Here is a 26,671-nt window from a genome sequence, read left to right as displayed (position 1 = left end):
GCAGTAGATCGTCTTTGGTTAATTAACCAACGGTTAGTGGTCAATGGTCTACGTTTCCAACGTAATTGGGATCATAATTCCTTCATTTGGAATTAGGTAATCTTCGCTTAATAGTTGAGTATTTTTCAGCGGCTTACAGATAGTGAGAGTGATTCATATTCGTTTATAAGACGTGATATTTGTGTATTGCATGCCTCAGAGAATGAAGTTTACTACATCAACAATTAGGAATTACAACTAGTGTTTTGTGAGTCGAATTCACGACCTCTCACTTATAAATGGAAGACTTATGCCACTGGGCCAAATTATATTGGGCCACAATTTTCTATTAGGACTCATACAGTTCCTCGAGAGAAATTATTGGCAAATATATTTTATCGCTATTCAATAGGTATATAATATAAATAATTTTATTTACAAGTTTATAAATGGTTACTTTAATTTCAAAAGTAATGTAATTAATGCCAAAGCTCTATACAATCAATGCTAGGAATTCACAAAAGAAAATAAATCCTGAGGAAAATGGAGGGATTAAATTTTCTTCTCTATTTTACTTTGGAGGGGGAACCAATTTCCAAACCATACACTTAGTAAACATGAAGCATGAGAAAGGCAGCACATTTTCGTTCCTGAGCTTCAAATTAATTTGTTAAACTAAAGGAAATAATGCCACGTTTGATTTGCGGAAAATAAGTATCACGAAAGGAAACTTGTTCCTTTCCTGTGTTTGGGATACAAAAGGAAAAGAAATACTTTCCTGAAGGAATGGAACTTATTGAAAGTACGTGGTTCCTTCCAAACATCAAAGGAATCACTCCCCCCCCCCCCCCCCCCTCTCTTTCCTTGCATTTATTACTCAAAATTCATTATTTTATTCCATTAATTACAAACCTTTTAACAACTTTTCTGATAATTTTCCAAATGTTACTAAACATCGGAATGGAAAGTTATTGGAAAATTTCATTTCCCTTCCTATGGGAAAGACAAAGGAATTACTTTCCATGAACCAAACGAGGCCTAAATTCTGAGGAAAATGGAGGGATTAAATTTTCTTCACTGTTTTCCTTTATTGGGGGAACCAATTTTAAACTAGGGAAAATGGTCCGTACGGTACCCGAACTTTTCCTCCTTATAACTTTTGGTACCTGAACTTCAAAAAATATCACTTTGGTACCTGAGGTTCTCAGCCCGACCGAAGATTGGTACCTAAAGCCGTTACGTCCGTTACGGAAGTTGCCAGCTGGCAATTTTAAACTTAAAATGACTAATTTACCCTTTGGTCTTTTTTTTTTCTTAATTCTTCTTTTTTCATATAATAAAAAAAAAACAAAAGAAATATATATATTTTTTTTTTACAGGAATATTCATCGTCACTTATCAGTTCTTCTTTCTTCTTCTTCATTTCCATTAATCTTTGAGTGTCAGCAGCAACAACAAGGATTGAACCTCTCTCTCTCTTTTCCCACTTCATCTTTGAACCATCTTCTTCAAGTTTCAGTCAAGAGAGAGAGAATCCATACACACCCAAATCATAAAATTCCAAACCTCTTCTTATCTTTCTGGGTTTCTTCCCCCTTTGCTTTTCTGGGTTTTCTTCCCCAATTCGATTCCAATCTCGTCCCACCTCAACTGTAATCAAAGTCCAAGTCTTGATACTCTCATGTAAAGCTACTTGTGGTTGGTGATTATTGTGGTGACCCAAGAGGGGGGTCCCACAGCGCCGCGACTCCGAGCCAATGAGGAACCGACATGTCACGAATGACATCCCGATAACTCATCAACCCGAAATCGCAAGGCCTTTTAGGTTTAGGTTGTTGGTTTACAAAACACTTTCTTGGACAAAAGTCACAAAACATTCTAGCAACCGAACAACATATTTTCGCAAGCGGAATTTAAAGTGAGCTAAAAGATTTGGGCTTACAATAGGAGCCCAATTTGGAAAATAACGAATCACGAAGTAAAAACAAGTATGAGAGACGAGCCCCAGGGTTACGGGTCTCTCGAAATTTTGTAGATGAGCGAATAGAAAACAAATAAACAAATAAATTAGTAAGAAAATAAATAACTAAGTTACTTCAAAATCCGATAGGGGACCAAAACCTTCCTTTTGATAAAACTAAAGAGAAATGCGCCAAGCCGGGCCATGTGCCTCCCCTGTACGCTTCCCGACCACATGCTCGAAACCTGCACACTATAGTAGGGGTGAGCTTTCGTCCTCGCATGCCCAATAGGGGCCGACCCAGCCATGCTAGGTTTGAAAAATAATATGCTTGAAAATATTTACTACATAATATTGTGCACGTTTATCGAAAACACTTTTAAAATAGGCAACCACAAACATTTATTTCTTTTAATAAGCATATGCAGTATGCTTCACACAATTTGGAGCTCCGAGATACTTACCTGCCGGCCAATATAAATCAAATCGGTGACCGACCTGGTTCGTCATCCTTCGAGAACCAGCCAACTACTCTGCAGTCCTTATAACTACAAGTAGCGAAAGTGTCCATTTCCTGGCCCTGAGTCTCCTATGACTGGTTCACTGTCTGTACTCACTCTTCCTCGACAAACATAGGAGCACGGCCCCCTCCGGAGGTTCACGGTTATCGACACCGTGGGATCCCTAGGAATCTACGCGTCTAGGTCCCATTCATTTTCAGGTCACAAGTACAAACATACAGTGGGTACAGTATCTCAACATGCAAGTCTAGCCTCGGTTTTCACAATAAGCAATTATTAGTTCTGAAAACACATGTATCACGAGGCATCGACTAATGAACCACCAAAAACGTTCTTACAGGCAACATACTATCTTAGTATAGCATTCCACATATACTGAAAAGCCTCTAACAAGGAAGGGACAGCTCACCCTACCTGGAATTGGAGTGCTCGTCCACATTCGGGTTTGTTCCTGACTTTCAATCATTTGTCCAAATCCAGACGCACACGCTCGAGTCCTTTAACAAAAACTAAATCCGATAAGTACTCAATTCATAACTCATTTGCTTAATTTCTTTATGAGTTACCAATTTATCCTGAATCGATATTTAATGGTAACCATTCCCGAATAATTCACTTAACGTAGTAAGCTCATTCGGGAGATGGTGATCATACTTCTTTCGATAATATAGTTCGGACTAAATATTTAATTCCATTGTCTAGCATTCCCTTTCTTAAGCAACAAATATACTTACCATTCCCAAATAATCCAAATGATCAATGTAGCATTTGAATAATTCGGGATATGGCGGTTATACTCGGCACTTTCACCTTCATTTGTTTAGCATTTTTACTTTAAGGAAACAAATCACGATTACCATTCCCGATGGATTACGATTTTGGGATATGGTAGCTTTAAAGTACTTCACTTGTAATGTACTTCATTTATCAAGATCGAATGTCCTAATTTCATTTAACTGCATAGAGCTCACCAAATTAACCATTCTTTGCCTACCTTGAATTTTTGACAAAACCAAAATTATATCAATGTCATCTCCTTAATTAAACACAAACAGATCACAAGCATCTTCAGTAATCACAAAGTTACCACAGATGCCATACCAAAGGTTTAAACCACCATATCACCATTTTTACTCTTTTCCCTTCATGAGGCAACAACAATTTTCTGCAATTTTTAACAACTTCACTTCCTAAAATAACTCCAACAAACCCATTTACAACAATCAGAAACCGAACACCATCAATTTCACAATTCAGAGTAACAGGCCCTTACCACTCTTCTTTTCCAAACATGGATTCGATTCAAGCCAGCTGCTTTTTCCACCACCATTAATCCATTCAGACCTCTAGCAGAAAACAATACAATCAATACTCAACACTCAACCAATTTCGCATCCAGAATAGAGTTTGCGGTCCTTACCTTAATCGATTTTAATCGAAACTGACCCAGTAGCTCATTTCTTCTCCAAAGCTTCAAAAACGCAGATCCCACAACACCTCACACAATCCAATTCGAACAATAGAAATTAGGGTTTTCAGTCTAAATCAGAATAGAGGTTTCAACCCAGTCTAGGATGACGTAAATTACCTATCAAAGACGATCCAGTGATCGTGAGTGGCGGAGCTATGGCAGTCCACGTGACAGCGGCGGCGCGTGAGGCGCGTGTGGCGTCTCTGGTCGGAACTAGAGATCGAAACTATAGGGTTTTGGTGGTTGACATGGCTCTGATTCCGATTAGGGAGGTCGTTGAGCTCAATTCGAGCTGGAAACCGGAGATCGAACGCATGCAGAGTTGAGGCCTCCGGCGATGCTCGAACGGCGTCATCAGGCGTCGGCGGCGAAGAGGACTCTCTGGGTTTTGCTCCGCCTTGCTTGCTGAGTAGAATGACGGTGGCGGAAGGGCGAGGGGAATCGCCAGAAGCCGGTGAGGGTCGAGGAACAGTGGCGTCGTAGCTTTCCGGGCATGCATGTGGTGGCTAGGAGCTTTCGATCGATGGTAGAATGGCTGGGCTCTGATCGGATTTGGGTGCTGGTTCGAAGGGTGGAGGCGGTGTTGCAAGGTGGTGGCCGGAGATGGTGGCTTCCGGTGCTTGCAAAGGGAAGAAGAAGAAGAAAGAGGGGACGAGATGTCGGGAGAGAGAGAGAGAAGGGAGGACGCGGCTGCAAGGGAGGAAGGAGAAAAATGAGGCTAGGGTTTTCACAATTTCCTATTTATACTAATGTGAGTGAAATACCCATTTTGCCCTTGCGAAGAATTACGAAACCCTTCTAGCTAATTGCTTTCGGTTTGAGGCTCGTAACTTTTCTTTTATTCGTTTTTTGTTAGAAACTTCCTAAGTTAATTCTCGACTTCGTACTAAAACTCGATTTGCTTAAAGATCCAATTCATCACTTTGTAAAATAACTCCGCCAATCTTTTGTCTCGTTAACACTTGGCGACCATTTAGGCCCAAGGGATGACTTTGGCCCAAATGTAAATTATAAGGCCCAATAGGTGGTCTCGACACCAAAACAATCTCCGAAATCGATTTCTTCACTTAAATCACCTTGCGAAAAATCTTATTGGCGTAAAATTACCTTCAAAAATTAAATAAAATTTTCGGGGGCTCACAATTATGGTGAAGAGTTTGAGATTGTTGCATGTAAGATTTGAGCTTGAATTGGAATCTGGGTTTCCGAAACGTTTCTAGCGTGCTTCTCAATCTTTAAAAACAATTAATTGTTTTACAATACAATTCTGAATTGGCCATGGTTTTTATGATTCGGTCTTGGGTGTAATTGATGGCAAGCTTTGTTCGACTAAGGCTCAGGTAATGGGTGTGATTGATTGAGAGATTTTTCTTTGATCTTTGATATGAAAAAGAGGGAGAAAACCCAGAAGGAGAAGCAGAGTTGGAAACAGAGGAACCCACTATTCCATTAGCCCCAACTTCCTTGACCACTTCTCTCGTCGAAAGGTAAAGCTTCAAGCTAATCTCGCCTCTGATATGAGAAAAGAGGCTTCTTTTGTCGAGAGTATAAAGCTAAGGAATATCCTCACCTTCTTTGGCAATATTGAGTCAAAAAGGACAAAGGAACAAGAGACTTGGGATTTTGTTATATTCTTTACCTTCTCCAAGAACGGAGTATATATACAAGATACATCGAGTCCTATTAGGAAACTAATAACAACAGAATAATCCTAATAATACACAATATTCACAATCCTAATTACATGGCATGACTCACGCCAACACTCCCCCTCAAGTTGGTGCATACAGATCACGGATGCCCAACTTGTCAAGTGAGTCACGGAAGGCTTTACTCGAGAGAGCCTTTGTAAGAATATCCGCCAACTGTTCTTCAGTAGGAACAAAGGGAAACATAATGACCTGTCCATCCAGCTTCTCTTTAATGAAGTGTCGATCTACCTCCACATGCTTCGTGCGATCATGCTGAACAGGATTGTGAGCAATTTCAATTGCAGCCTTATTATCACAATAAAGCGGCATAGCCTTTTTTTGTCTGAACCCCAAATCCCTCAACAAATTTCTCAACCACAACATCTCACACAGTCCTCGGGCCATTCCTCTATACTCCGCTTCTGCACTAGAACGAGCCACCACCTTCTGTTTCTTGCTCTTCCAAGTAACCAAATTACCACCCACAAACGTGAAGTAGCCCGAAGTAGACCTGCGGTCTGTAATATTACCTGCCCAGTCCGCGTCTGTGTACCCAGAAACATCTAAGTGACTGTGTTTTGAAAAGAGTAATCCCTTCCCTGGAGCAGACTTTAATACCGCAAAATATGAAATACAGCATCCATATGAGTCTTACTGGGATTATGCATAAACTGACTCACCACACTAACTGCATAGGCTAGATCTGGTCTAGTGTGGGATAAATAAATCAACCGGCCAACTAACCTCTGGTATCTTGGTTTATTCGTAGGCACTTGATCCAAATACTCTGCTAACCTATGGTTCTGCTCAATAGGAGTATCAACAGGTTGACAGTCAAGTATACCTGTTTCTGCTAGCAAGTCGAGAACATATTTCCTCTGACTCAACACAATACAATCCTTCCCACGAGCAACTTCAATTCCCAAGAAATATTTCAAATTACCCAAATCTTTCATCTCAAATTCAGAAGATAACTGACCTTGTAACCTTTGAATCTCCTCAAAGTCATCACCTGTCACAACCATGTCATCAACATAAATAATCAAGGCAGTCACTTTACCACACCGATGTTTAAGGAACAAGGTGTGATCTGAATTGCTCTGCCGGTACCCAATTTTCTTCATGAACTTGGTAAATCTGCCAAACCAAGCTCTGGGAGACTGCTTCAAACCATAAAGAGATTTTTTTCAATTTGCACACCACTTGCTCTCCAGTAGAAGTACCATATCCAGGAGGCAAATCCATATAAACCTCTTCATGCAGATCACCATGCAAGAATGCATTCTTAACATCAAACTGTTGTAACGGCCAATCAAGATTAGCAGCTAACGAAAGAAGTACCCGAATTGTGTTAATTTTGGCCACTGGTGCAAATGTCTCATCATAATCCACTCCATACTTCTGAGTATAGCCTTTAGCCACTAGTCTTGCCTTGTACCTATCCACCGATCCATCTGAATTATGTTTCACGGTATACACCCACCGACAACCAACTGTCTTCTTCCCGGGTGGTAATGATACTAACTCCCACGTACAATTCTTCTCAAGAGCATCCATTTCGACTGTCATTGCCTGCATCCACTTCTCATCTCTCATTGCATCCTGCACTTTACTAGGGAGAGACACAGAAGATAATTGATTCACAAAGGCTACATACGGTTTAGACAGTCTATGGGTCGACACATAATTAGCAACGGGGTACTTAGCTTTTGCACTTAGAGTAGGTTCATAGTGTTTCAGAGGCTGACCACGGGTGGAATGACTAGGCAGAGTTTTGGTGGGAACAATGGGAACAATATCTGACACAGAAGAAGGAACACTAGCTGACACAGAAGGAGTATTAGATAAAGAAGGATTAGAACATACCTCGGGTGATGATTGAGCAGGTGAGACCGCTGAAGGAAAGGGAGAGACAGGAGAACTGTTCAAAACGGCATTGGCGGCATCGGGAATTTCATCGAAAACAGTATCAAAAATTTCATCTCCGGCAGATCGGTCGGATTGATCCGGTCGACTGGTCGATAGCTGACTGCCCAAATTCTCTTCTCCGGTCGGTAGGCTGCTGTCCTCTTTTCCAAGTTCCTCTTTTTCAAGTTTCGTTCCCAAATACTCCAGCCTTGAGAACTCAGATGTCAGTTTCACATCTTGCCCACTAAACAAATCTTCATAATAACAAGACTTCTCCCCCTGACGAGGAGTCACAGGAGGCAAAAAAAACATGTATCTTCACTGAATGTAACATCCATGGTGACATAAAACTTCTGGGATTGAGGATGATAACATTTATAACCTTTCTGATGAGAACCATACCCCACAAACACACACTTAAGGGCTCTAGCATCCAACTTTGACCTCTGATTCTTATACAGATGAACATGAGCAATACAACCAAAGACACGAGCAGGAAGAGTATTAGAAGATGGAATAGAAACATAGTTAGACAGGACCTCAAGTGGGACACGACCTTGAAGAGGGGAAGACGGAAGACGATTAATTAGATGAGAAGCACACAAAACGGCCTCTCCCCAAAGATACTTAGGCATGTTAGCACTAAGTAGAAGAGACCGAGCCATGTCCAGAAGATGACGATTTTTCCGTTCAGACACCCCATTTTGCTCAGGTGTCTGTGGACATGAAGTTTGATGTATTATGCCATGGTGTTGGAAATATTCATGAAAAGAATGATTGACAAACTCACCCCCATTATCGGAACGAAAGACCTTAACATGAGCATCATATTGATTACGAACAAGCTTATGGAATGCTGTAAAAGCAAAGAAAACAAAATCTTTGGACTTATGTAAAACCACCCAAGATAATCGAGTAAAGTCATCAATGAATAACACAAAATATCGCATTCCAGAAAGGATAAAATGTTTAGAAGGACCCCATACATCTGAATGAATTAACTCAAAAGGCATAGTACTAGAATGAAAACTCGAAGGATAACTAGACCTATGACTCTTAGCCAAAGCACAAGTTTCACAATGCAGGCTAGACTCACTAACTCCCAAAAACAACAAAGGCATGGACTTCTTCATAACTCCAAAAGATGGATGATCCAAACGCCTGTGCCACAACCATAGCTCACTTAATCTGTCAGAATTCAATGTCAGGGCCAAAGGTTGTTCCGATGGTTGTGTTGGCTCTGGTACATGCAATCCAAGTGAAACAGTCTCCCCCTCAAGTCTCCCTTGCCCATGATCACCCTGGTGCACATATTCTGAAAAATAACATACATTGGATAAAAGGTTACAGAACACTTATTTTGTGACCCCAACTGGGATACAGACAAAAGATGATGAGACAATGAGGGTACATAAAGCACATCATGCAATACAATGGATGGTGTAACCTGAACAGACCCAATACCTAGGACAGGAAAAGACACACCATTCGCATTAGAGACATGAGATATAGAAGGAGACGACATAGACATAAAGAAGGACTTATCATAGGTCATATGGTCAAACGCACCAGAATCAATTATCCATATGTCACTACCAGTAAAGTCAGAAACATGTAAAGCAACACCAATTTTACCTCGTGTTAAGGAAACATTACCCTTTGAGGGATCTTGCCCTGCAATGCCGTAGAAATCAGGTTCTGGCACCAATTGGACAGCTGCTTTGCCTCTTTGACCACCACCACGTCCTCCACGTCCTCCAGTATTATTGCCTCCTCTCCAACTAGAGTTGTTGTAATTAAACCTTCGCAGCTTAGGACATTGATTCTTGAAATGGCCAACTTCCTTGCAATAGTTGCAAGTCATTTGGTTATAATTCTGATTCTGCTGATATCCCTGATTCCGTGGTTGATACCGACTCTGAGATGGAACTAGGGTAGAATTCCCAATCTGAGGTTGAGGTGGAGGTGTAGCATGGATTGCTAAACCAGAAATTTCAGTATGAAGGTTCTGAGCGGTAGCCTTATTACCTTCATCTCTTCGGATATAGGCAAAAGCTTGTTCCAATGTAGGTGGAGTTGCAAGACGCAATAACTCATTTTTTGCCCCTTCAAAATGAGGATCCAGGCCAGCAAGAAAAATATGGACACGCATCTTGTCCTGTTCAGTCCGATAGGAATTAATATCAGCTTCACAAGTCATAGGATTAGGATTTCGTTGATCAAGCTCCTGCCAAATTGTCTTCAAATTCGCATAAAAGGTTGCAACAGGCTGTCCACTCTGAGTTATTTTGAAAGCTTTGACATTCAATTCATGAACACAAGCAAAGTCACTCCCATCATAATATGTAGCAGCAACAGAATCCCAAATTGCTTTGGGAGAATCATAGTTAGCAAATAATCTCATTACCTCTGGAGTCATAGCTTTGAGAAGAATTCCCATCACATTAGTATTTGCCGTATCCCATTCATCGGCTTTTGGTCCTGCAGCAGGTCTTGCTGCACTACCGGTAACATAACTCCACTTTCCAATCCCCTGAATATGGATCTTCATAAGCCTCTGCCATAATTGATAATTGGTGCTGTCAAGCTTGACACCAAAACTTGAATTATCTGTCACATTTTGAACAATCACAACCTCACGGGCCACAGAGTTAGCTCCTCCTGTAATACCCCGGAAAAAAATCCAAATTAAATTCCGTGGATTTTTAGAAATGATTTCACGATAGTAGGAGCGAGTACGAAGCTTGGAGAAGTTGTGGAATTAGTTCGAACGATTTTATTTTCGAAAACGAACGTTTTTAGGGGGTCAACAAAGTTGACTTTTTATACGTTCAAAATTTGGGAAAACTTCCTTCATGAAAGTTGTAGAGCTCGTCGATACGAGTTCGTGGACATGTGGAACGCATTATTCGGAGTTCGTATGATTAAGTTATGAATATTTGAAAATTGGGAATTTTCTATAAATAGGAAAAATTTCTGATTTATTCATTAAGGACGAAACTTTTCTGTTTTTGCGGAATAGTCCCCCGGACTCTCTCTCTCTCTCGATCGAAAACCCTCAGACCCGGCGGGTCGAGCTCGACCCGACCCGGCTTTTTCACCACCCTCCGGCCACCTCCAGCTCAGGACCCGGCGCCTCCCGAACTCGCCGCCGCACGCCCAGTCGCCTGGTGGTGTCATCTTGCTCCGCCGCTGCCCCCAGAAGTGGATCGAAGCCCCCCCGAAGCTAGAACCCGACCCGACCGGAAAACCACTTATCCGGCGTTGCATGGGCCGATCGTTCCCATTTTCGTGATCTCCTCTTCATGCTGATCATCCCCATGTAAGCCTTTCATCACGATTTTGTGTATAGAACGCTAGATCATGGTTTGACTTTTTCGACGTCCCTGATTTAATCTGAAATCTGATCAGACGCACGAGATTAATCCAACTTCAACGCTTGATCTAGGACGATCTAGGCCAAACCAGACTTAGCTCCAGGTATGAAAGTCGACCACCCTTTCATTTTGAACCAGTTTGTAGTTGGTCACTTTGCCATCTGAGGTGGTTGACCGGCGTTGACCGCCGCGTTGACCGCCCACTGACCACCGCTTGTGGCGGCGCATCAGACCATATTTCGAGTTTTCATTATCTAGGCGATGATCTATGCATCCATACGAGCGTTTTGATATATAACATGGTCATGTTAGAAAAAGTTGATAAATAGTGGATTTACGTTTTGACGTTACTATTTAACGTTTTTACGTTTATCTTCGGTTTACGATCTGTGAAGATCTGACCATCGGTTTTGCTTCAATTTTGGATATGTTGATCGTATGACTGTCCCGGTGACTTTGTGAGGTCACGGGCGAAGATCCGACCGTTGGATCTTCGTATAATTGAGAAATAGTGATTCGGAAGGCGATTCGTGAGAATCTAACCGTCGGATTTTCATATAATTTTATGGAGATGTTTGTTAGAGTGATTCAAGAAGATCTGAGTCTTCGTGATAATTTTGGAGGATGATCCTAAAGGCGATCCGTGAGGATCCGACCGTTGGATCATCATTAAATTCAGATCCGACCGTTGGATCATCGTATAATTTCGATCTGACCGTTGGATCATCATTAAAATTAGAATCCGACCGTGGGTTTCCGTATATGTGTGCTTTTGAGTTGTTGGCTAAGTTAAGATCATTATTGGATTAGGTGATCGATGGATTTATTTGGCGGACGATTCGTGAGATTGTTAATGGAGCTGTTAAGAAGACGCAGCTGGATTAGAGGTGAGTAAACCTCACGTGGTTCATATTACGAACCCAATATATTTAATTGCTTTATTTTGCAATCATATGAACTATAGTTGGTATTAATGGGCATTCCTGTGTGAATGTCTATCTATATATATATTATTTATGTGAAATAATATGTATTGTTGAAATTGTGAGATATTATGTACTGTTATGGTTGTGTTGAGTTTATTGTTGAAAAGCAACAATATTGTGAGAGGTATTAAATTTATTGTTGAGAAACAATAAATTGTTGATTTGTTGAGATATATTGATCTGTGGAGATCAATAGGTCACGGGGGTGACCATGGCATCTATTAGTGAACCACGCCCTTGTACCGGGTAGGTGGAAACTAATAGCATTAAATCGTGAACCACGCCCTCGCGCCGGGTAGGTGGAAACGATCAGTTAGAGCTCTAGTCTGTCTGCCAAATGTTGAGTGACCTTATGAGGGTAACGGGGAGTGACTCATAAGTGTATAATATTTATATATATATATATTTATATATATATGAGAGTGAGAAAGTGAAGTGGTTTTGTGGTGATCATTGTAATTGTGATGTTTCTACATTTCTATACTTGAGTTAAAGGAAATGTATTTTATTAAATCAACAGTTCTTCTTGTTTACTCATACTGGCTGTAAAAAGCTTACCGGGTTTTGTGTTGTTGCAACTCCCGGTACACTATTCAAATTGTGTAGCGGGTAATCCTACAGGACAGGAGAACCAGGACGGTGATCGTGCGGTTAGAGCAATTGTTAGAGTTTTACAGCAATTGTACGTTGTGAGGTGTGTTATGCTCATTTGAGCTTTACAATATTGCTTGTGAGAGTGAATTGTAATAATGAACTCGAAGTTTCGAGATTTGGATTTTGTAATTGTAATTATTCATGTTTCGGATTTGAATTTATTATTCAAAATTCGGGGCGTGACACCTCCTCTCTAAGATCCTCCATTATTCCCATCAGTAATAGTCAAATCCACCATTTTTTTTTCTCCAAATACCCGAATTAACAAACCACAAACCAAAGAAGACCAGCAACGTTTTTCCAAAAAAAAAAAACACGTATCCAAGATGTAGAGAAAAAGGTAACAAAACAAAGGAGCGTTGATGCAAAACGTTGGTGCAGACTTGTTTCGTTGATGCAGGATGCCTCCAAGGGAAACCAAGGTTAATTATAGTTTGATGCAAAGGGCAAAGGACCAATAATAGTTTGATGCAAAAGGACAAAGGACCAATAACAAACTGGATGAACCAACGAGAAACAAAGGGACCAAAGAAACAAAAGATTAATTGTGTTCAAACAAAAGGACAAGGGAACAAGATTAATTCTAGGGTTGTTTTTGTTTGGACCCAAAATAAGCATTTTGGCCTGACAAGGCGTGTCTTGGAGAAATTGAGCCAATGTCAGTGGCTCAAGCTATATATTGTCGACAAGTTCGAAATATATATTTAGAGGCTAAATAAAGCCTACTATGAAAGCATGGAAGCATGGAAACATGAAAAGTCAACTTTAGCACATTTTCCTACTTCGGCTAGGAGAAACCGAGCTAAACAAGGAAGGAGGGGCGGCAGACTGACCAAATGAACTTGAAATGAGCTGAAACTCTGTAGATCCATTCTAGACAGCCCAAGGATAATTTCTTATGAAGAGTGCCAGAGATTGTTTTGAGTGGAAGGCCTTCAAACAATCAGCCCAATTTTCTACAGAAGCAAAACTGGAAAACTGGACCTGTAAGAGGTCCAGCAGCATTTTCGACCCAACCACATGGAATAAAAATCTGAAAATTTGTCAGGATGATCTACACTCATAGTGGAACATTTCATATGAAGAAATCGAAGGCATATAATGAAGTCTTGTTGGAGAAATAATTGAAGGAATAAAGAGGCAGAAACTGACCTAAAAGCAGCTCAATATTCACATGTTCATGTTTCCTACCCACATGAAGAAAGCTAGATGCTTTTCTCTTTTTCCTTGGATATATTTTTCTTCTACAATCTCTTTAATAGATCATCACCACTTCCATGTTGCTGCACCTTCATGCTTTGCTTTCATTTCATCTTTTCTCTATCTTTTCCATATTTTACAAGTGAACTTAGATCTACTTTCATTATTTTTTCTTCCACTCATCATTTCACTCTTCTTTTTCTTCCTTATATAAACACCTTCTCCTCTCATTCTAAAACACACATTCACATTCAACAACAACATCTCTAAGATGATCTAAGTTCTCTCTAGAGCAAACCTCTCTAAGAGCAACTCCTCTCCTTCTCTTTCTCTTAGCGGTGATCACACTCCTAGTCCTAGTCTTCTCAGAAGCCGACTTTCAGTGCCACCAAACCCTCTGTCAATGTACTTCGGTCCTAGTCTCCTCGGGAGCCGACGGTAGTGCCGCGACCACAACGGTTACAGAACCAGCCAAGCAAGGGTAACGCCCTAGCAACCCAGCCAAGCTAAAGTCACGCTTTAGCAAGATCTCAATACTTCCCGGTGATTTCGCTCTGCTCAATCTGCAATATTGAGTATCGACTTGTGAACAAGAAGAAACTTCAGCAAAGTCCTCACCACGAGGCACAAAGAATCCCACGACGAGGTTGGTGCTCTCCTCGTCTACAATCGCTTGATAGAAGTCAGGTCAATGGACACCCCCGACGACCGCACCCGAACGGTGCTGGCACGCCCGCTCAAGAAAAGAGACTGTTGACCAGCTGCAGCAAAATTGGAGCCAAACAGTTTTTCTTCGCAGCGGACACCAAATAGTACCACCGAGTCCCAATGGATCTCGGCTCTGATACCAAGTCAAAAAGGACAAAGGAACAAGAGACTTGGGATTTTGTTATATTATTTACCTTCTCCAAGAATGGAGTATATATACAAGATACATCGAGTCCTATTAGGAAACTAATAACAACAGAATAATCCTAATAATACACAATATTCACAATCCTAATTACATGGCATGACTCACGCCAACATATTGGACCCTGAAACTCTGACTTTACCTAGAAAATTTCTGCTATTGCCGGACCTCCTCTCGTTGAAAATGTGGACCTCTATGGCTCTGTAGGGAAGATCAGCCACATCCTTGATACGAAAGACTAGCTTCTCGTTCCAGACCGGGTTCAGGTCCTTGTACTTGACCTGGGTTCGGAGCCTCTGGTTTTCAAATTCGATTTCGACGAATGGGGACGATGAGCCTTCACCGTCTTTGGGCATGAGGTTGTGGGCCGCCACAACCTCCACCACAAGGCGTTCTTTGCCGGTACTGTTGCTCACAGTCATGGATGGGTTTTGGTGAGAAAACAAAATCACAGTCATGTAATACCCAGATGGAAAAAAGCCTTCTTTTTTCCTTTTTCCAAGGTACCCAGATTGAATCTATGGACTTTGACGGGTTACAATGCCATTACAATTGATATTCAATAACTTGACAAATATTTAGCCTCAGGCCCTCAACAATCCATATCATTACATGTTCTTGCTGGATTCTTAACGAACACCATTAACAAGTTTATCTGATTCAGTAATCGCAAATGCTAACATTGAAACCAGTACAAACATAAAAAAAATCATAGAGCTTCAATTTATAACCATACCCAGCAATTAACACAAGTAGGTTCAATTAAAGATTCAGAATACATATAAGAAAATCAATGAAGGAACAATTGAATTGAAACAGAAGAAGGAGGGAGGGTGGTCGATCGTGTTTTTTTTTTTTTTTTTTTAATTGCAGATAGAGGAAAAATATATCTTTAGAGAAAAAAAAAATTAATGGAAGCCCTAAAGTGACGATAATACCCTTCAGCTGACGACCTCTGTAACGGAGGTAACGACCATATGTACCAATCCTCGGTCGGGCAAAGAACCTCAGGTACCGATTTGATATTTTTTTAAGTTCAGGTACCAAAAGTTATAAGGAGGAAAAGTTCAGGTACGGTACGGACCATTTTCCCTTTTAAACCAAACACTTACTAAACATAAAGCATGAGAAAGGCAGCACATTTTCGTTCATGAGCTTCAAATTAATTTGTGAATTCGAAACTAAATGAAATAAATCCTAAGGAAATGGAGGGATTAAATTTTCTTCACTATTTTCCTTTGTAGGGGGAACCAATTTCCAAACCATACGCTTACTAAACATGAAGCATGAGAAAGGCAGCACGTACATTTTCGTTCCTGAGCTTCAAATTAATTTGTGAAACAATGAGGGCTTAGGGACGCAGAGTTTTTCTTAGCCTCTAGGCTCAATTTAAGCAAGTTCCAATGTTTCTAACGAGTATTACTTTTTCAGATGTCTCTAACTAGCGTTTTGCGTTCATACTATTTTCTTCAATTGGTAGGGCTCTAGTGAGAACTTTTAAAATGGATCAACTTCATGAGGACTTTTAAATAAATGATTTATAATTAAGATAGTTTATAACTTAGATACTATTAATTAAGGTGTATACTAAGTTATTACTAACGACTTGAGCAATAATTCGTGACAATTGATATTGAAAACAACTCGATAAAAACTAGGGAAAATGATTATTTACCCAATTTTGGGGTTAATTAACCCCATTTACCCAAACACTCTATGAGATTGCATGTCCACTTACCCAAACACTCTAAGAGATCATTTCCCTAATACCCAATAAGTATTTTTTTTATTCATTTTTATATATTTTTGGGACAATTTTGCCCTCTCCTTCTTTGTCACTTAGAGAGAGAAGTCATCGGAGACCTTGCCGGACTCCGGTGACAAGTGGCTGGCCGCGGACTCCGGTGACAGACTCCAGCGACCGGTGACCGGACTCCAGCAACCGGAATCTGGCGACCGGTCATTGGAATCTGACGACTGGTCATCGGAATCCCTAATCCGGCTACCGAACTGGTGACTGGATTCCGACATCTGAATTTATTGCCCCCTAATAATACCCAGTAACAATATTATTGCCCCCCAATAATCATATTATTGCCTCCCAATACTCTTTTTATTGCCTCCCAATAATCATATTATTGTCTCCCAATAATCATATTATTGCCCCCATTAATCATATTATTACCCTCCAATAATCATATTATTGCCCTCAAGTGAATTGCATAAACTCCCAAAACCAAAATGAATACACTACAGACACAATTGATCAATTTATATGTTCAATTGTACACGTTCACTTTTTTCTTCTTTTTTTTCCTTCCCCATTCTTGGAGCTCACAGTATACCAAAAAAAAAAAAAAAAGTGCTCTGGGCACCCACCGGAGTGTGAGGCCGGCTCCATTTTTCGCCGGTGCTTCCCCGGCGGCGGTTTGGAGGTCGTGACCGGATTGGGCGGCGGATGATGCGACCGGCTTGGGTTGGAGAACTGGGCCGCGACCCTCGTCTTCATTTTCCACCTCCACCGTTTCACCCCTCGGAAACGAACTCGATCTCAGACCCGACCCGACCCGGACTTGAATTCGAACTCCGGCTGCCTCTCCAGCATTACTCCCGATCCTCACTGATTCTGATCCTATTCTAGCGATTCAGGACCTCAACTCCCCCGTGGTATCTTTTCTCTGCAGCGACGGGCACTGAGCCAGCACTCTGCCAATCGGAGATTGAGGCCAACGGCGACGGCCACGTGTTCGGGTTCTTCATGCTGTGTCCATCGGCGAGACTGGTTCTAACGGAGCGATTCAATTTCGCCATGAATGAGATGAGAGAGAGAGAGAGAGAGAGAGAGAGAGAGAGAGAGAGAGAGAGAGAGAGAGAGAGAGAGAGAGAGAGAGAGAGAGAGAGAGAGAGAGAGAGAGAGAGAGGCTGAGGGGAGTTATTAATTAAAATGAGGGCAACACTGTCAATAGATGTTAGATTAGGTAAATGGGAGTAAAAAACTCTTAGTGGAGTAAGTAGACAATTTTTAGGCTGAAATTGGGTAAGTGGTCACGGGCCCCTAAAAACCATTCTTTTGAAAAAGAAAAAAAAACCACTTCAAATAGAGTATATATTTATAAAGGGGGAAATGATCATTTACCCAATTTATGCTTAAAAATTGCCCACTTGCTCCACTAACTGTTTTTTAACCCCATTTACCCAAAACACTCTAAGGGATTATGTCCCTAATACCCAATTAATTCTTTTTTATTAATTTTTGGGACTTTTTTGCCCTCTCCTTCTTTCTCACTTAGAGGGAGAAATCATCCTCCACCTTGCCCGACTCCGGTGACCAGTGGCCGGCCGCCGATCGGTGACCGGAATCCGGCTACCGGACTGGTGTCGGGATTCCGGCGTATGAATTTATTGCCCCTCAATAATACTCAGTAACCATATTATTGCCCTCCAGTAATCAGATTATTGCCCCCCAATAGGCAGATTATTGCCCCCCAATAATCTATTGACTCTATGTTATTATTTGTGGGAATTATGTTTTTGATAGCTGATACGTTTATTTGTGTTTATAGAGTGGAATTGTAGTGTACTATGTTGGTCTATTGGGGGACAATAGACATATTATTGCCCCCCGATAATCTATTGACTCTATGTTATTCCCCCAATAATCTATTGACTCTATGTTATTATTTGTGGGAATTATGTTTTTGATAGCTGATACGTTTATTTGTGTTTATAGTGTGGAAATGTAGTGTACTATGTTGGTCTATTGGGGGGCAATAGACATATTATTGCCCCCCAGTAATGTGATTTTTAGACGTCTATTGCCCCCAATAGACATTTAACTTCTCTCTATTGGCCTCCAATTGACATTCAAAACATTTTTTTTTTCTTTTTTCTTTCCTTCTGCCCCTTATTTTACTTAAAAAAAAAAAACTAATTTGGGCACCCAGAAAAATGATCTGGGCATCCACATCAAGACCGGACGCGTTTCTCGCCTACCAGGTGTTGGACTCCGGCGAGGTAGGCCGACCAAAGCTGCTTTGTCGTCTTCAGGAGTGGATGCTGCTTCTCCAATCGGCGCCGCAGACCGGAAAGCCCAGATCGCCGAAATTGACCAGAAGCCCGGTCGCCGAAATCGACCGTGCTCGTCGTCGTCCGATCTCAACAGAGTCCTCGATCTGCGGCCTCTGAGACGTCGTCTTCGGCCTATGCGGCGTCGTCCGGCCTCTGTGGCGTCGTCTCCGGCCTCTGTGGAGCGCGGCAACGGGCACGTTGCGGGTAGAGAGAGAGAGAGATAGATATGAGTGTAATTTATAAATTAAAATGAGGGCAATACTGTCAAACACTGTTGGATTGGGTAAATGAGGTTAAAAAACTCTTAGTGGAGTAAGTGAGCTATTTTTAGCCTAAAATCGGGCAAGTGGTCACGGCCCCATTTATAAAAACATAATTTTCTAACGAGAATCTCCAACACGTAAATATAACAACTTTTATTAAATTCCAGAATGATTTCTAACTGTACCCAACACATTTCCATAAAACACCCTTTAAAACCTAAAGTAACGTACTAATGAACATATTAGTTTTCTTGGCCGGAACCTGCGACAATTGATCAACACCTAGCTAGATTTTAAGACCATTGACGGTGAAGTTCTTCCCAAGGTCTTGATTACATCATTTACTGGCAGCGACGTCCTTCGGAATCTCGACTTTTTGTTTATATTTTGTTGGCTTTTTCGCCAAAAGTACCATGAATCAAGGGAAAACATCACCAATGGTCACTGAGTTATGACTTATTTGACACTTAACTCACTGTATTTTCAACAATATCACTTAACTCACTCAGTTTTACATCCGTCTTTCACTTAACTCACTGTCGTTAATTCTACCGTTAAAAGCTATTAAAATTGAGGGTATATTTGTCTAAACACTAAAAAAATGCATTTCTAACTTTTTTTGTTTTGTTTTAAAAAGACAATTTTTTTTTCAAATTATATTTAAGTTAAAAAAATCATTTTTTATTAGAAATCTCAGAAATTTAAAAAATTGAAAAAAGTCTAATAAATGTAAATTGAGGGTATATTTGTCTAAACACTAAAAAAATGCATTTCTAACTTTTTTTTTTTAAAAAGACAAATTTTTTTCAAATTATATTTAAGTTAAAAAAATCATTTTTTATTAGAAATTTCAGAATTTTAAAAAAATTGAAAAAAAGTCTAATAAATGTAGTTTTTTTTTAAGTTAAAAATGATTTTTAAGTGTTTTGACAAATATACCCTCAATTTTAACGGCTTCTAACAGTAGAATTAACGGCAGTGAGTTAAGTGAAATACGGATGTAAAGATGAGTGAGTTAAGTGATATTATTGAAAATACAGTGAGTTAAGTGTCGAATAAGTCATAACTCAGTGACCATTGGTGATATTTCCCCATGAATCAATTGCATCGAATCTTTCGTGGTCTCTCATCTAATTCTTCTTCATTTGTGTTACCCCTTTCAAAAAAAAAAAAAAAAAAAAAAAAAAAAAGGCCTTTGCAACACCAATACACGTTGGCATCTAGCCTTGGTCTCCTTGGGAGTTGGGAGTTCATGAGGTTTTTTAAAGGTCTTTACTTGCATAGTCTAACAGTGAGAAATTGTGGTAATATCGGTACTTTGTTATTTCCCTGTTAAATTATTATGACTGACTAATGTCGGTTGATCTTCTAAATTAACCAACAGTCAATGGTCTAAGTTTCCCACGTAATTGGGATCATAGTTCCCTCATTTGAAATTATATAATATTCAAGCATAGTTAAGTATTTTTCGGCGGCTTATAGACAGCGGGAGTGATTCCTATTAGTTTATAAGACGTGATATTTATGTATTGCATAGAGTTTATTACATCAACAACTAGAAATTACTTCAACCTTCCATGAGTAGAACTCACCACCCATTTATAAAGGGAATATGTGACATTAGACCAATTGGTATTAGGCCACAGTTTTCTAACTCGTACACTTCCTCGAAATATTTCCCTTTATAAAAGAAACAAATTTATATTTACATGTTTATTAATGAATATTTTAATTTTAAAAGTAATGTAATTAATGCCAAATTCATACAATTAATGCTAGGAAAACACAAGAAAATAAATCCAGAAGAAAATGGAACGCTTTGTCGACGACACAATGTAGGCAAAATATGTCCATTTTTTATATGGGAAGCTATGCCGACGAAATATTCGTGCAAAGGCAACCCATTTTCATGGAGGGGAACTCTTTTGCCAACGAACTTTTGTCGGCCAAGGTTGACTCCAGAATATTGTACATGTTTGTGAAGCTTTAGTCGAAGAACTGTTCAGGCATTTTGATAACTGATAATCATATTCTAGCAATATTTACACATAAAAGGAAACCCACCATCAAAACATGCCGTGTTTTTTCATTAACAAACATTATAGTCACTCTACAAGTCTACACCAAGCAAAATTGCACACAGGTATAGCCATCAGAAGTTTACAATACAAATTACCAAAACATACACCAAAGAATTCCATAAACGCAAATATTACATGAAAACGGCCCAACGAACCACTAATTTTGATGTTATTTTCATATGAATTAGCAGTGTTAATACAATTATAAATGTATAAACCTAGCAAGCGCTCTCCTACGTTCTTGCAGCTTATTTCCAAATCAATACAATCTCGGCTTAACCCGCCTTCCAAGCATGTCACTGCCATCTAACAAGGTCCCTTTCCCATATCCACCAGCAATAAAAGAATGCTCACCAATCCTTGCAACATACTGCAGTAATTCGGTGATGACCGAAGGGCAGCTTTCCGTCAAGTACTTGTAACCATCAGTCTCGATCACAGCTGAAAAGAATTTAGCAATTTCTAGTCAGTATGTAGTTATTCAAATCCCCACTTAGAAAATGTACTACAACAAATTACTTGAATAAGATTCAACTGAAAGTTGAAAAAAGAACACATGCACAAGAGGTTCCCAACAACAAAAGGAGTTATCTTAAAGCCCATTCATTCACAAGTCTACTTTCTTTACCTGGTTTTCTCCAAACTAATCATATCAATTCAAATTAATGTACAAAATATTCCCGACTGCAAAGAAAACTTACTTCATATGTTTGTATATTTTAACTTATCTGACATATCATGAATTTATATTTTCGAAAGCTATGTGACCCTAGTTTGCTCCACGGTCCACACAACTGGTGTATGGTCAAAAAACAATTCACAATATTACATCTTTCTTTTTCAAAATAAGAAACAAAAGCACTTTTAAAAGAAAAAGAAGAGAACCAGTTCATTCTAGATTGACTTAAAAGACTTATGCTAGGCTAGAGCAAGCTTGGTAGCTGGAACCGCAAAACTGCTACTATGCCTGGAATTGACCCTATTCCAAGCTGTTACAGCCTCTAATCCTCCTTGCAGGCAGCTAAACTTCCTGCTCAAACTAGCAATAGTCTTAATCGACTCCATAAAATTTTCTGGAAAACATCGATTCAAAAAAGAAAGTCCATCTCACAAATTGCAACCTAATCTGCAGGCCAAAGTACAAAGGAAAAGAATAGAAAAGAAAAACCACCGACATGAATAAGGCCTGCTAGCTAAGGCAAGCTGGAGGACAACAGGGAATGATACCTGTCTTTGGGATGCTATTATTCAAAAAAAGTATTTAATGAATGCCTCTTTTTCAGACACTAATAGTCCAAAAGGGGGCTCTAGCACTGGGGAGTAGTGTTGCGCATGGAGTTAATCTAATAAGACAAGGGCTAGTTTGGAGGATTGGAGACCAGTTGTACTGCTGACTTTTGCACTAATAACTAGTCTGGCTGTGACAAAGCACTGATTCTAGATTTATTGATGCTAAGTAGACTGTCAAGACTTCTAGGATGGCCAAGTTTGGATATCCCTATGTTGATGCCAGCCTTCCCAATGATGTCACTGAAAATTTGGCAACCCTGCTGGTTTTGCAGGTTGTGGTCCTGACAAACTAGTATGGGCATCTGATGGTCAATTCTCTGTCAAATCAGCTCACATAGCATTTTCCATGCTGAAACCTATCTTGCAGTTTTATTTGGAGTTAGCTTTACTTTCAAAAATTAGATTGTTTATTTGGCTTCTTATCCGAAGTAGATTGCTCACTAATTGTCAGAGGGTCAAATGAAACCTCATTTTGGATCCTAGCTTCTGCTTCTGTCCTGGCCTTGAGAGTCTATGCTTCATTTGCTTCCAGATAGAAGTAAAGCCATACAGTTTGGGAGGTTTTTGTGATTTGTGAATTGGGAAAGATGGATCACTAACTTTCACCGTTGTTCAAAGAGGCAAAAGGGTATTGCCTGGTCTAGTCTGTTGGCCTTTATTTGCAGGCTTACTGTAAACGGAGAAGCAAAGCCGTTTTTGTTCTCTCTCCCCCATCCCCCCACAAAAAAAAACCCAAAAACATAAATAAAATAAAACATTATTTAAGTTGAATAGCAAATTTCGTCACGTCTAGTCTTAGACACCAGATTCAATTGAATGTGTTTGGCATAAAATAACTAAGATATTGCAGTTATAACCAAGGAACATTAAGGATTGACAACAGATAATTTTCTTAATTTCTGGAAACAGCTCTCTGCAAATAATAACACAGCAGATCAGTACAGAAAATAATTACCTCTTAAGTTTTCAGGCACTGCAATGAATTTGAGACATACAGCTTTAAGTTGGAAACAGTGATGCTGCTCTGCCAAGGCCAATGTTGTTGCAACATTGTTTATGGCTACATTCTCGCAAAGTTTAGCCTCACACAGCACTTTGAGCCTCTCGAGGGCATAACGATCTGCTGCCGCCAGCAGATGTTGGGCCATAAGTGTAGTCTGTGCAGAAGCCCAATTTGAACTTAGCCCCAGAAGCTCTTCCATGTCTGGTAAAGCATCCCAGTAGATGAAGTGAAGTAAAACCTGCACACATCCAGAGCAAACACGAAGAGCAGTTATTATCACTCGAGCTCTTCCTAGTCCCCTTCAATTCAAAAATCCAGCAACTATATTTTGAGCCCAACGCATCAGAAAAAACAAAAAAAATTAGCAGGTCATCATCAACACTAACACTAAAACATGCTTTTACAAAACTCATTATGAAACTACATTTGTCCCCAACTAGACTTGGATCCTCCAAAACCATGAACTTCCCTAAATGCAAATGGCTTGCTCCATTTCATATTATCCCCAACCTCATGTTCAACAAAGATATAACACACCTACAATAGCCATCCATAAAACTTGAAGCAAGTGGAACAGACTCTTTAAGAGAAAACCATTGTTTCCATATTTATAGCTAGTTATTACAAGCACCAATAACAAGAGATATATGGATGAACCATGAAATCCGAAAATTGATAATGAACTAAATGTAGATAGAATAGAAGCATTCTGAAAAACAATTGAAAGTAGTGAGCCTCAGCTGCAGCAACAAAGTGCTGAATATAGGAGTGACAAAAGCTACGTTTCCCAATTTTAAACATGAGGAATAACAGGCTTATACTGCATCTTGAAAAATTCTAAGAATACATTGACATAATTTTTTTTTCAATGACAGAAACACATTATGAAATAGTTCATAAAAATGAATTTCCGTTGAATACTTGAATAAAAGTAAACCACACATTTCATACATGAATATGCGATCAACCAGAAACAAACATCTAAGTTTCTAACCAACCTCATACACAATTTGATGTTATAATCTACGAAATTCATCTGTGTGGCAGCAATTAAACAGACTCACTTTTGTGGTCAAACAAAAAGCTTCAAGCCTTCAAGTGCATGTAGCACTAAATCAATCATCCCCAAATAAATTATTTTAAACATATTGGGAGTCTGCAGTCAAAATCTCTGGCTTACAAGGAGAGTACCTTTCTTTTATCCTCTGGAGCTAATTTAAAATTGCCATTTGCAAAAGAGATGGTATTTAGCCCCAATCCCACACACCCAGACATATATAAACACCATTCTAAAGTTCTCTTAAACAAGCATGAACAACTTAATCAGATGGTGAAAACACACCCGAGCTGTGCATTCATTTGCAGAATGTCCTAATCATGCTCAAACACAAACTAGACACAGTTTTGCCCACCGAGTCACTAACATCTAAGATTCCAAGTTCTCAACTGATGCAAAAATTATATGATCAATTATATATTCTATCAAAATGTATATAGCATCATGCCCATAATTGCACACTGTCTTACTTCTTTAGTGGTGAATAGTAATTCTGCACACACAAGAGAGAGAGAGCGGGGGGTGGGGAGAGAGAGAGAACCTTAAAAACAGGAGCCTCAATGTCTTCAACCTTTATGCAACAAGAGTTTTTATCTTTCAATGGACCAAACAGTTGTGCCCTGAACACAGGTGAGCGTCCAGCAAGCACCACTTTGTGTGCAGAAAATACTTCCTGATCAACTTCAAAACTCACATCCGTCCCCTTTCCACTTTCTAAAAGCTTACCAAAATGCTGACCCATGTTGGAAGGTGCTACTGCTATAGCGTATGTTTTGGGTCCCTCCGTATTTGTCCTAACAACCCCAACGCGGCACTTTATTATGAGGCAATCATCTTTAAGGTGGTCTGATGTCTCTAAAAGACTTCTTCTGAAGAAACGTTTATAACCCCTGCAACAGACCAACAATGAGCCTATTCAGTTACAACTATCACCACAACATTCCAAGCAATAATTCTATCCTACATAAACCCTAACAAGGTAAAGTACAAAACATTCCAAGACTTTGTTAAGCCACCATAACAATCTGGCAGGATCTACCTACCACTAACATGAAGACGAAGCAATTATCAAGTTCACAGGCTTCTGTAGGTCAAAAAGAACTACTGTTACAGACAACATAAGAGTATAAGCTTGTTCGCCTGCTCACTTGAATTTCATCTAAACAAAATTTACTCGGTGATCTTATATTTGAATTGCATTCAAGGAAGCATTACGATTGTAATAGACCTAAAGTTAAAGCTGTAAGAATCCGATAACACAAATTCACTCCTACAACCAACCTCAATCAACTCTAACAAACCTACACATTCCAACATCTCAAAAACCATATCATCATTCACAAACAAACTACTCAATCCGAAATCGGCAATCAAAATCGAATCCATAAACACACAGCATATAATACACAAAACAACACACATTGAAATAGTAATGAACAACACATACCACATGCTTCCTCGGTATTTAAGCGTGTAAGGACCACTCTCGAGCCTCCTGAGAAAATGGCTATGCACCTTGTGGCGTTGCCTCTCGCTCTGGTCCAGAAGCGTCAGCTCGAACAAAGCCCTCACATCGCTGCCTTCACTGGCCAACGCGATGAACAGCGACACGTAATTGGCGTTGTCCTCGACGCTCTTGCCGTCGGGGTAGAAGTATATGGCCCACGTGTACCCGCCGACGTTGAACTGCTCGGAGCCGACGTACTTCCCGATCCCCATGCCCTTGGTGAGCGAGTACCCGCTGATCTTGAATTCGTGGCAGCCATTGATGGTTTCGGTGCACGACGTCGAGCACGTGGTCGGCGTGGGCTGCGGCGGCGGCGGCGGCGAGGGTTTTGATTTGTCGCTGCCGACCTTGACTGTGCCCATCAATGGAGGAAAGGTTCGATTTTGACGCTCTGGGTCTGATTGGGAGGAGGGATTGCGAATTGGGTCGAGGGAATTTTGGGGTTTGGGGGTCGGATTGAGAATTAGGGTTTTTGATCGAATTGAAGAAGAAGAAGAAGATGAATCGGGTGGAAATTGGGGGTTTTGGGGTTAAATTGAGAATTGAGGGGTCTCTAATAATTGGGGGTGGTGGTGGATGACGGTTGTGATTTAAAATGTTGTTATCTGAGATTGCGTGGTGAAGATGCGTATTTATAAAAAGACTTGCCCTTTGGCCAAAAACAATTGCTGTGGTGGAGGTGGATGGTGTGAAAGTTGAGTGCTTGGCTTTCAATAATGTTGTTTGGCTTTGGTTTTGGTTT

The 26,671-nt window shown here is 40.1% G+C and overlaps 1 protein-coding gene across 1 annotated transcript; it reads right to left on the bottom strand.

The window, feature by feature from the left end:
• Positions 1 to 21,046: 21,046 nt before the first annotated feature.
• LOC133710202 (BTB/POZ and MATH domain-containing protein 1-like) lies at positions 21,047 to 26,565 on the bottom strand. The gene is made up of 4 exons (XM_062136212.1): positions 25,870 to 26,565; positions 24,964 to 25,312; positions 23,318 to 23,603; positions 21,047 to 21,513 (listed from the first exon to the last, which is right to left on the bottom strand). The coding sequence occupies exons 1-4, from the start codon at positions 26,289 to 26,291 to the stop codon at positions 21,332 to 21,334; spliced, it is 1,239 nt and encodes a 412-aa protein (XP_061992196.1). The 5' UTR covers positions 26,292 to 26,565; the 3' UTR covers positions 21,047 to 21,331.
• Positions 26,566 to 26,671: the final 106 nt, after the last annotated feature.

The sequence above is a fragment of the Rosa rugosa genome, chromosome 5 (genome assembly GCF_958449725.1).
Source record: "Rosa rugosa chromosome 5, drRosRugo1.1, whole genome shotgun sequence".
Lineage (NCBI taxonomy): Eukaryota > Viridiplantae > Streptophyta > Magnoliopsida > Rosales > Rosaceae > Rosa > Rosa rugosa.
The sequence above is the reverse complement of the archived record's forward strand: the minus strand, read 5'-3'. Positions and strand labels throughout refer to the sequence as shown.

Excerpts from the sequence above, each read along its gene's own strand:
- LOC133710202 (XM_062136212.1), bottom strand. The coding sequence starts at position 26,291 with ATGGGCACAGTCAAGGTCGGCAGCGACAAATCAAAACCCTCGCCGCCG. Across the intron at positions 25,313-25,869 it reads AAATACCGAGGAAGCATGTG|GGGTTATAAACGTTTCTTCA; the intron begins GTATGTGTTGTT and ends GGTCTGTTGCAG. Across the intron at positions 21,514-23,317 it reads AGTGCCTGAAAACTTAAGAG|CTGTGATCGAGACTGATGGT; the intron begins GTAATTATTTTC and ends AATTCTTTTCAG.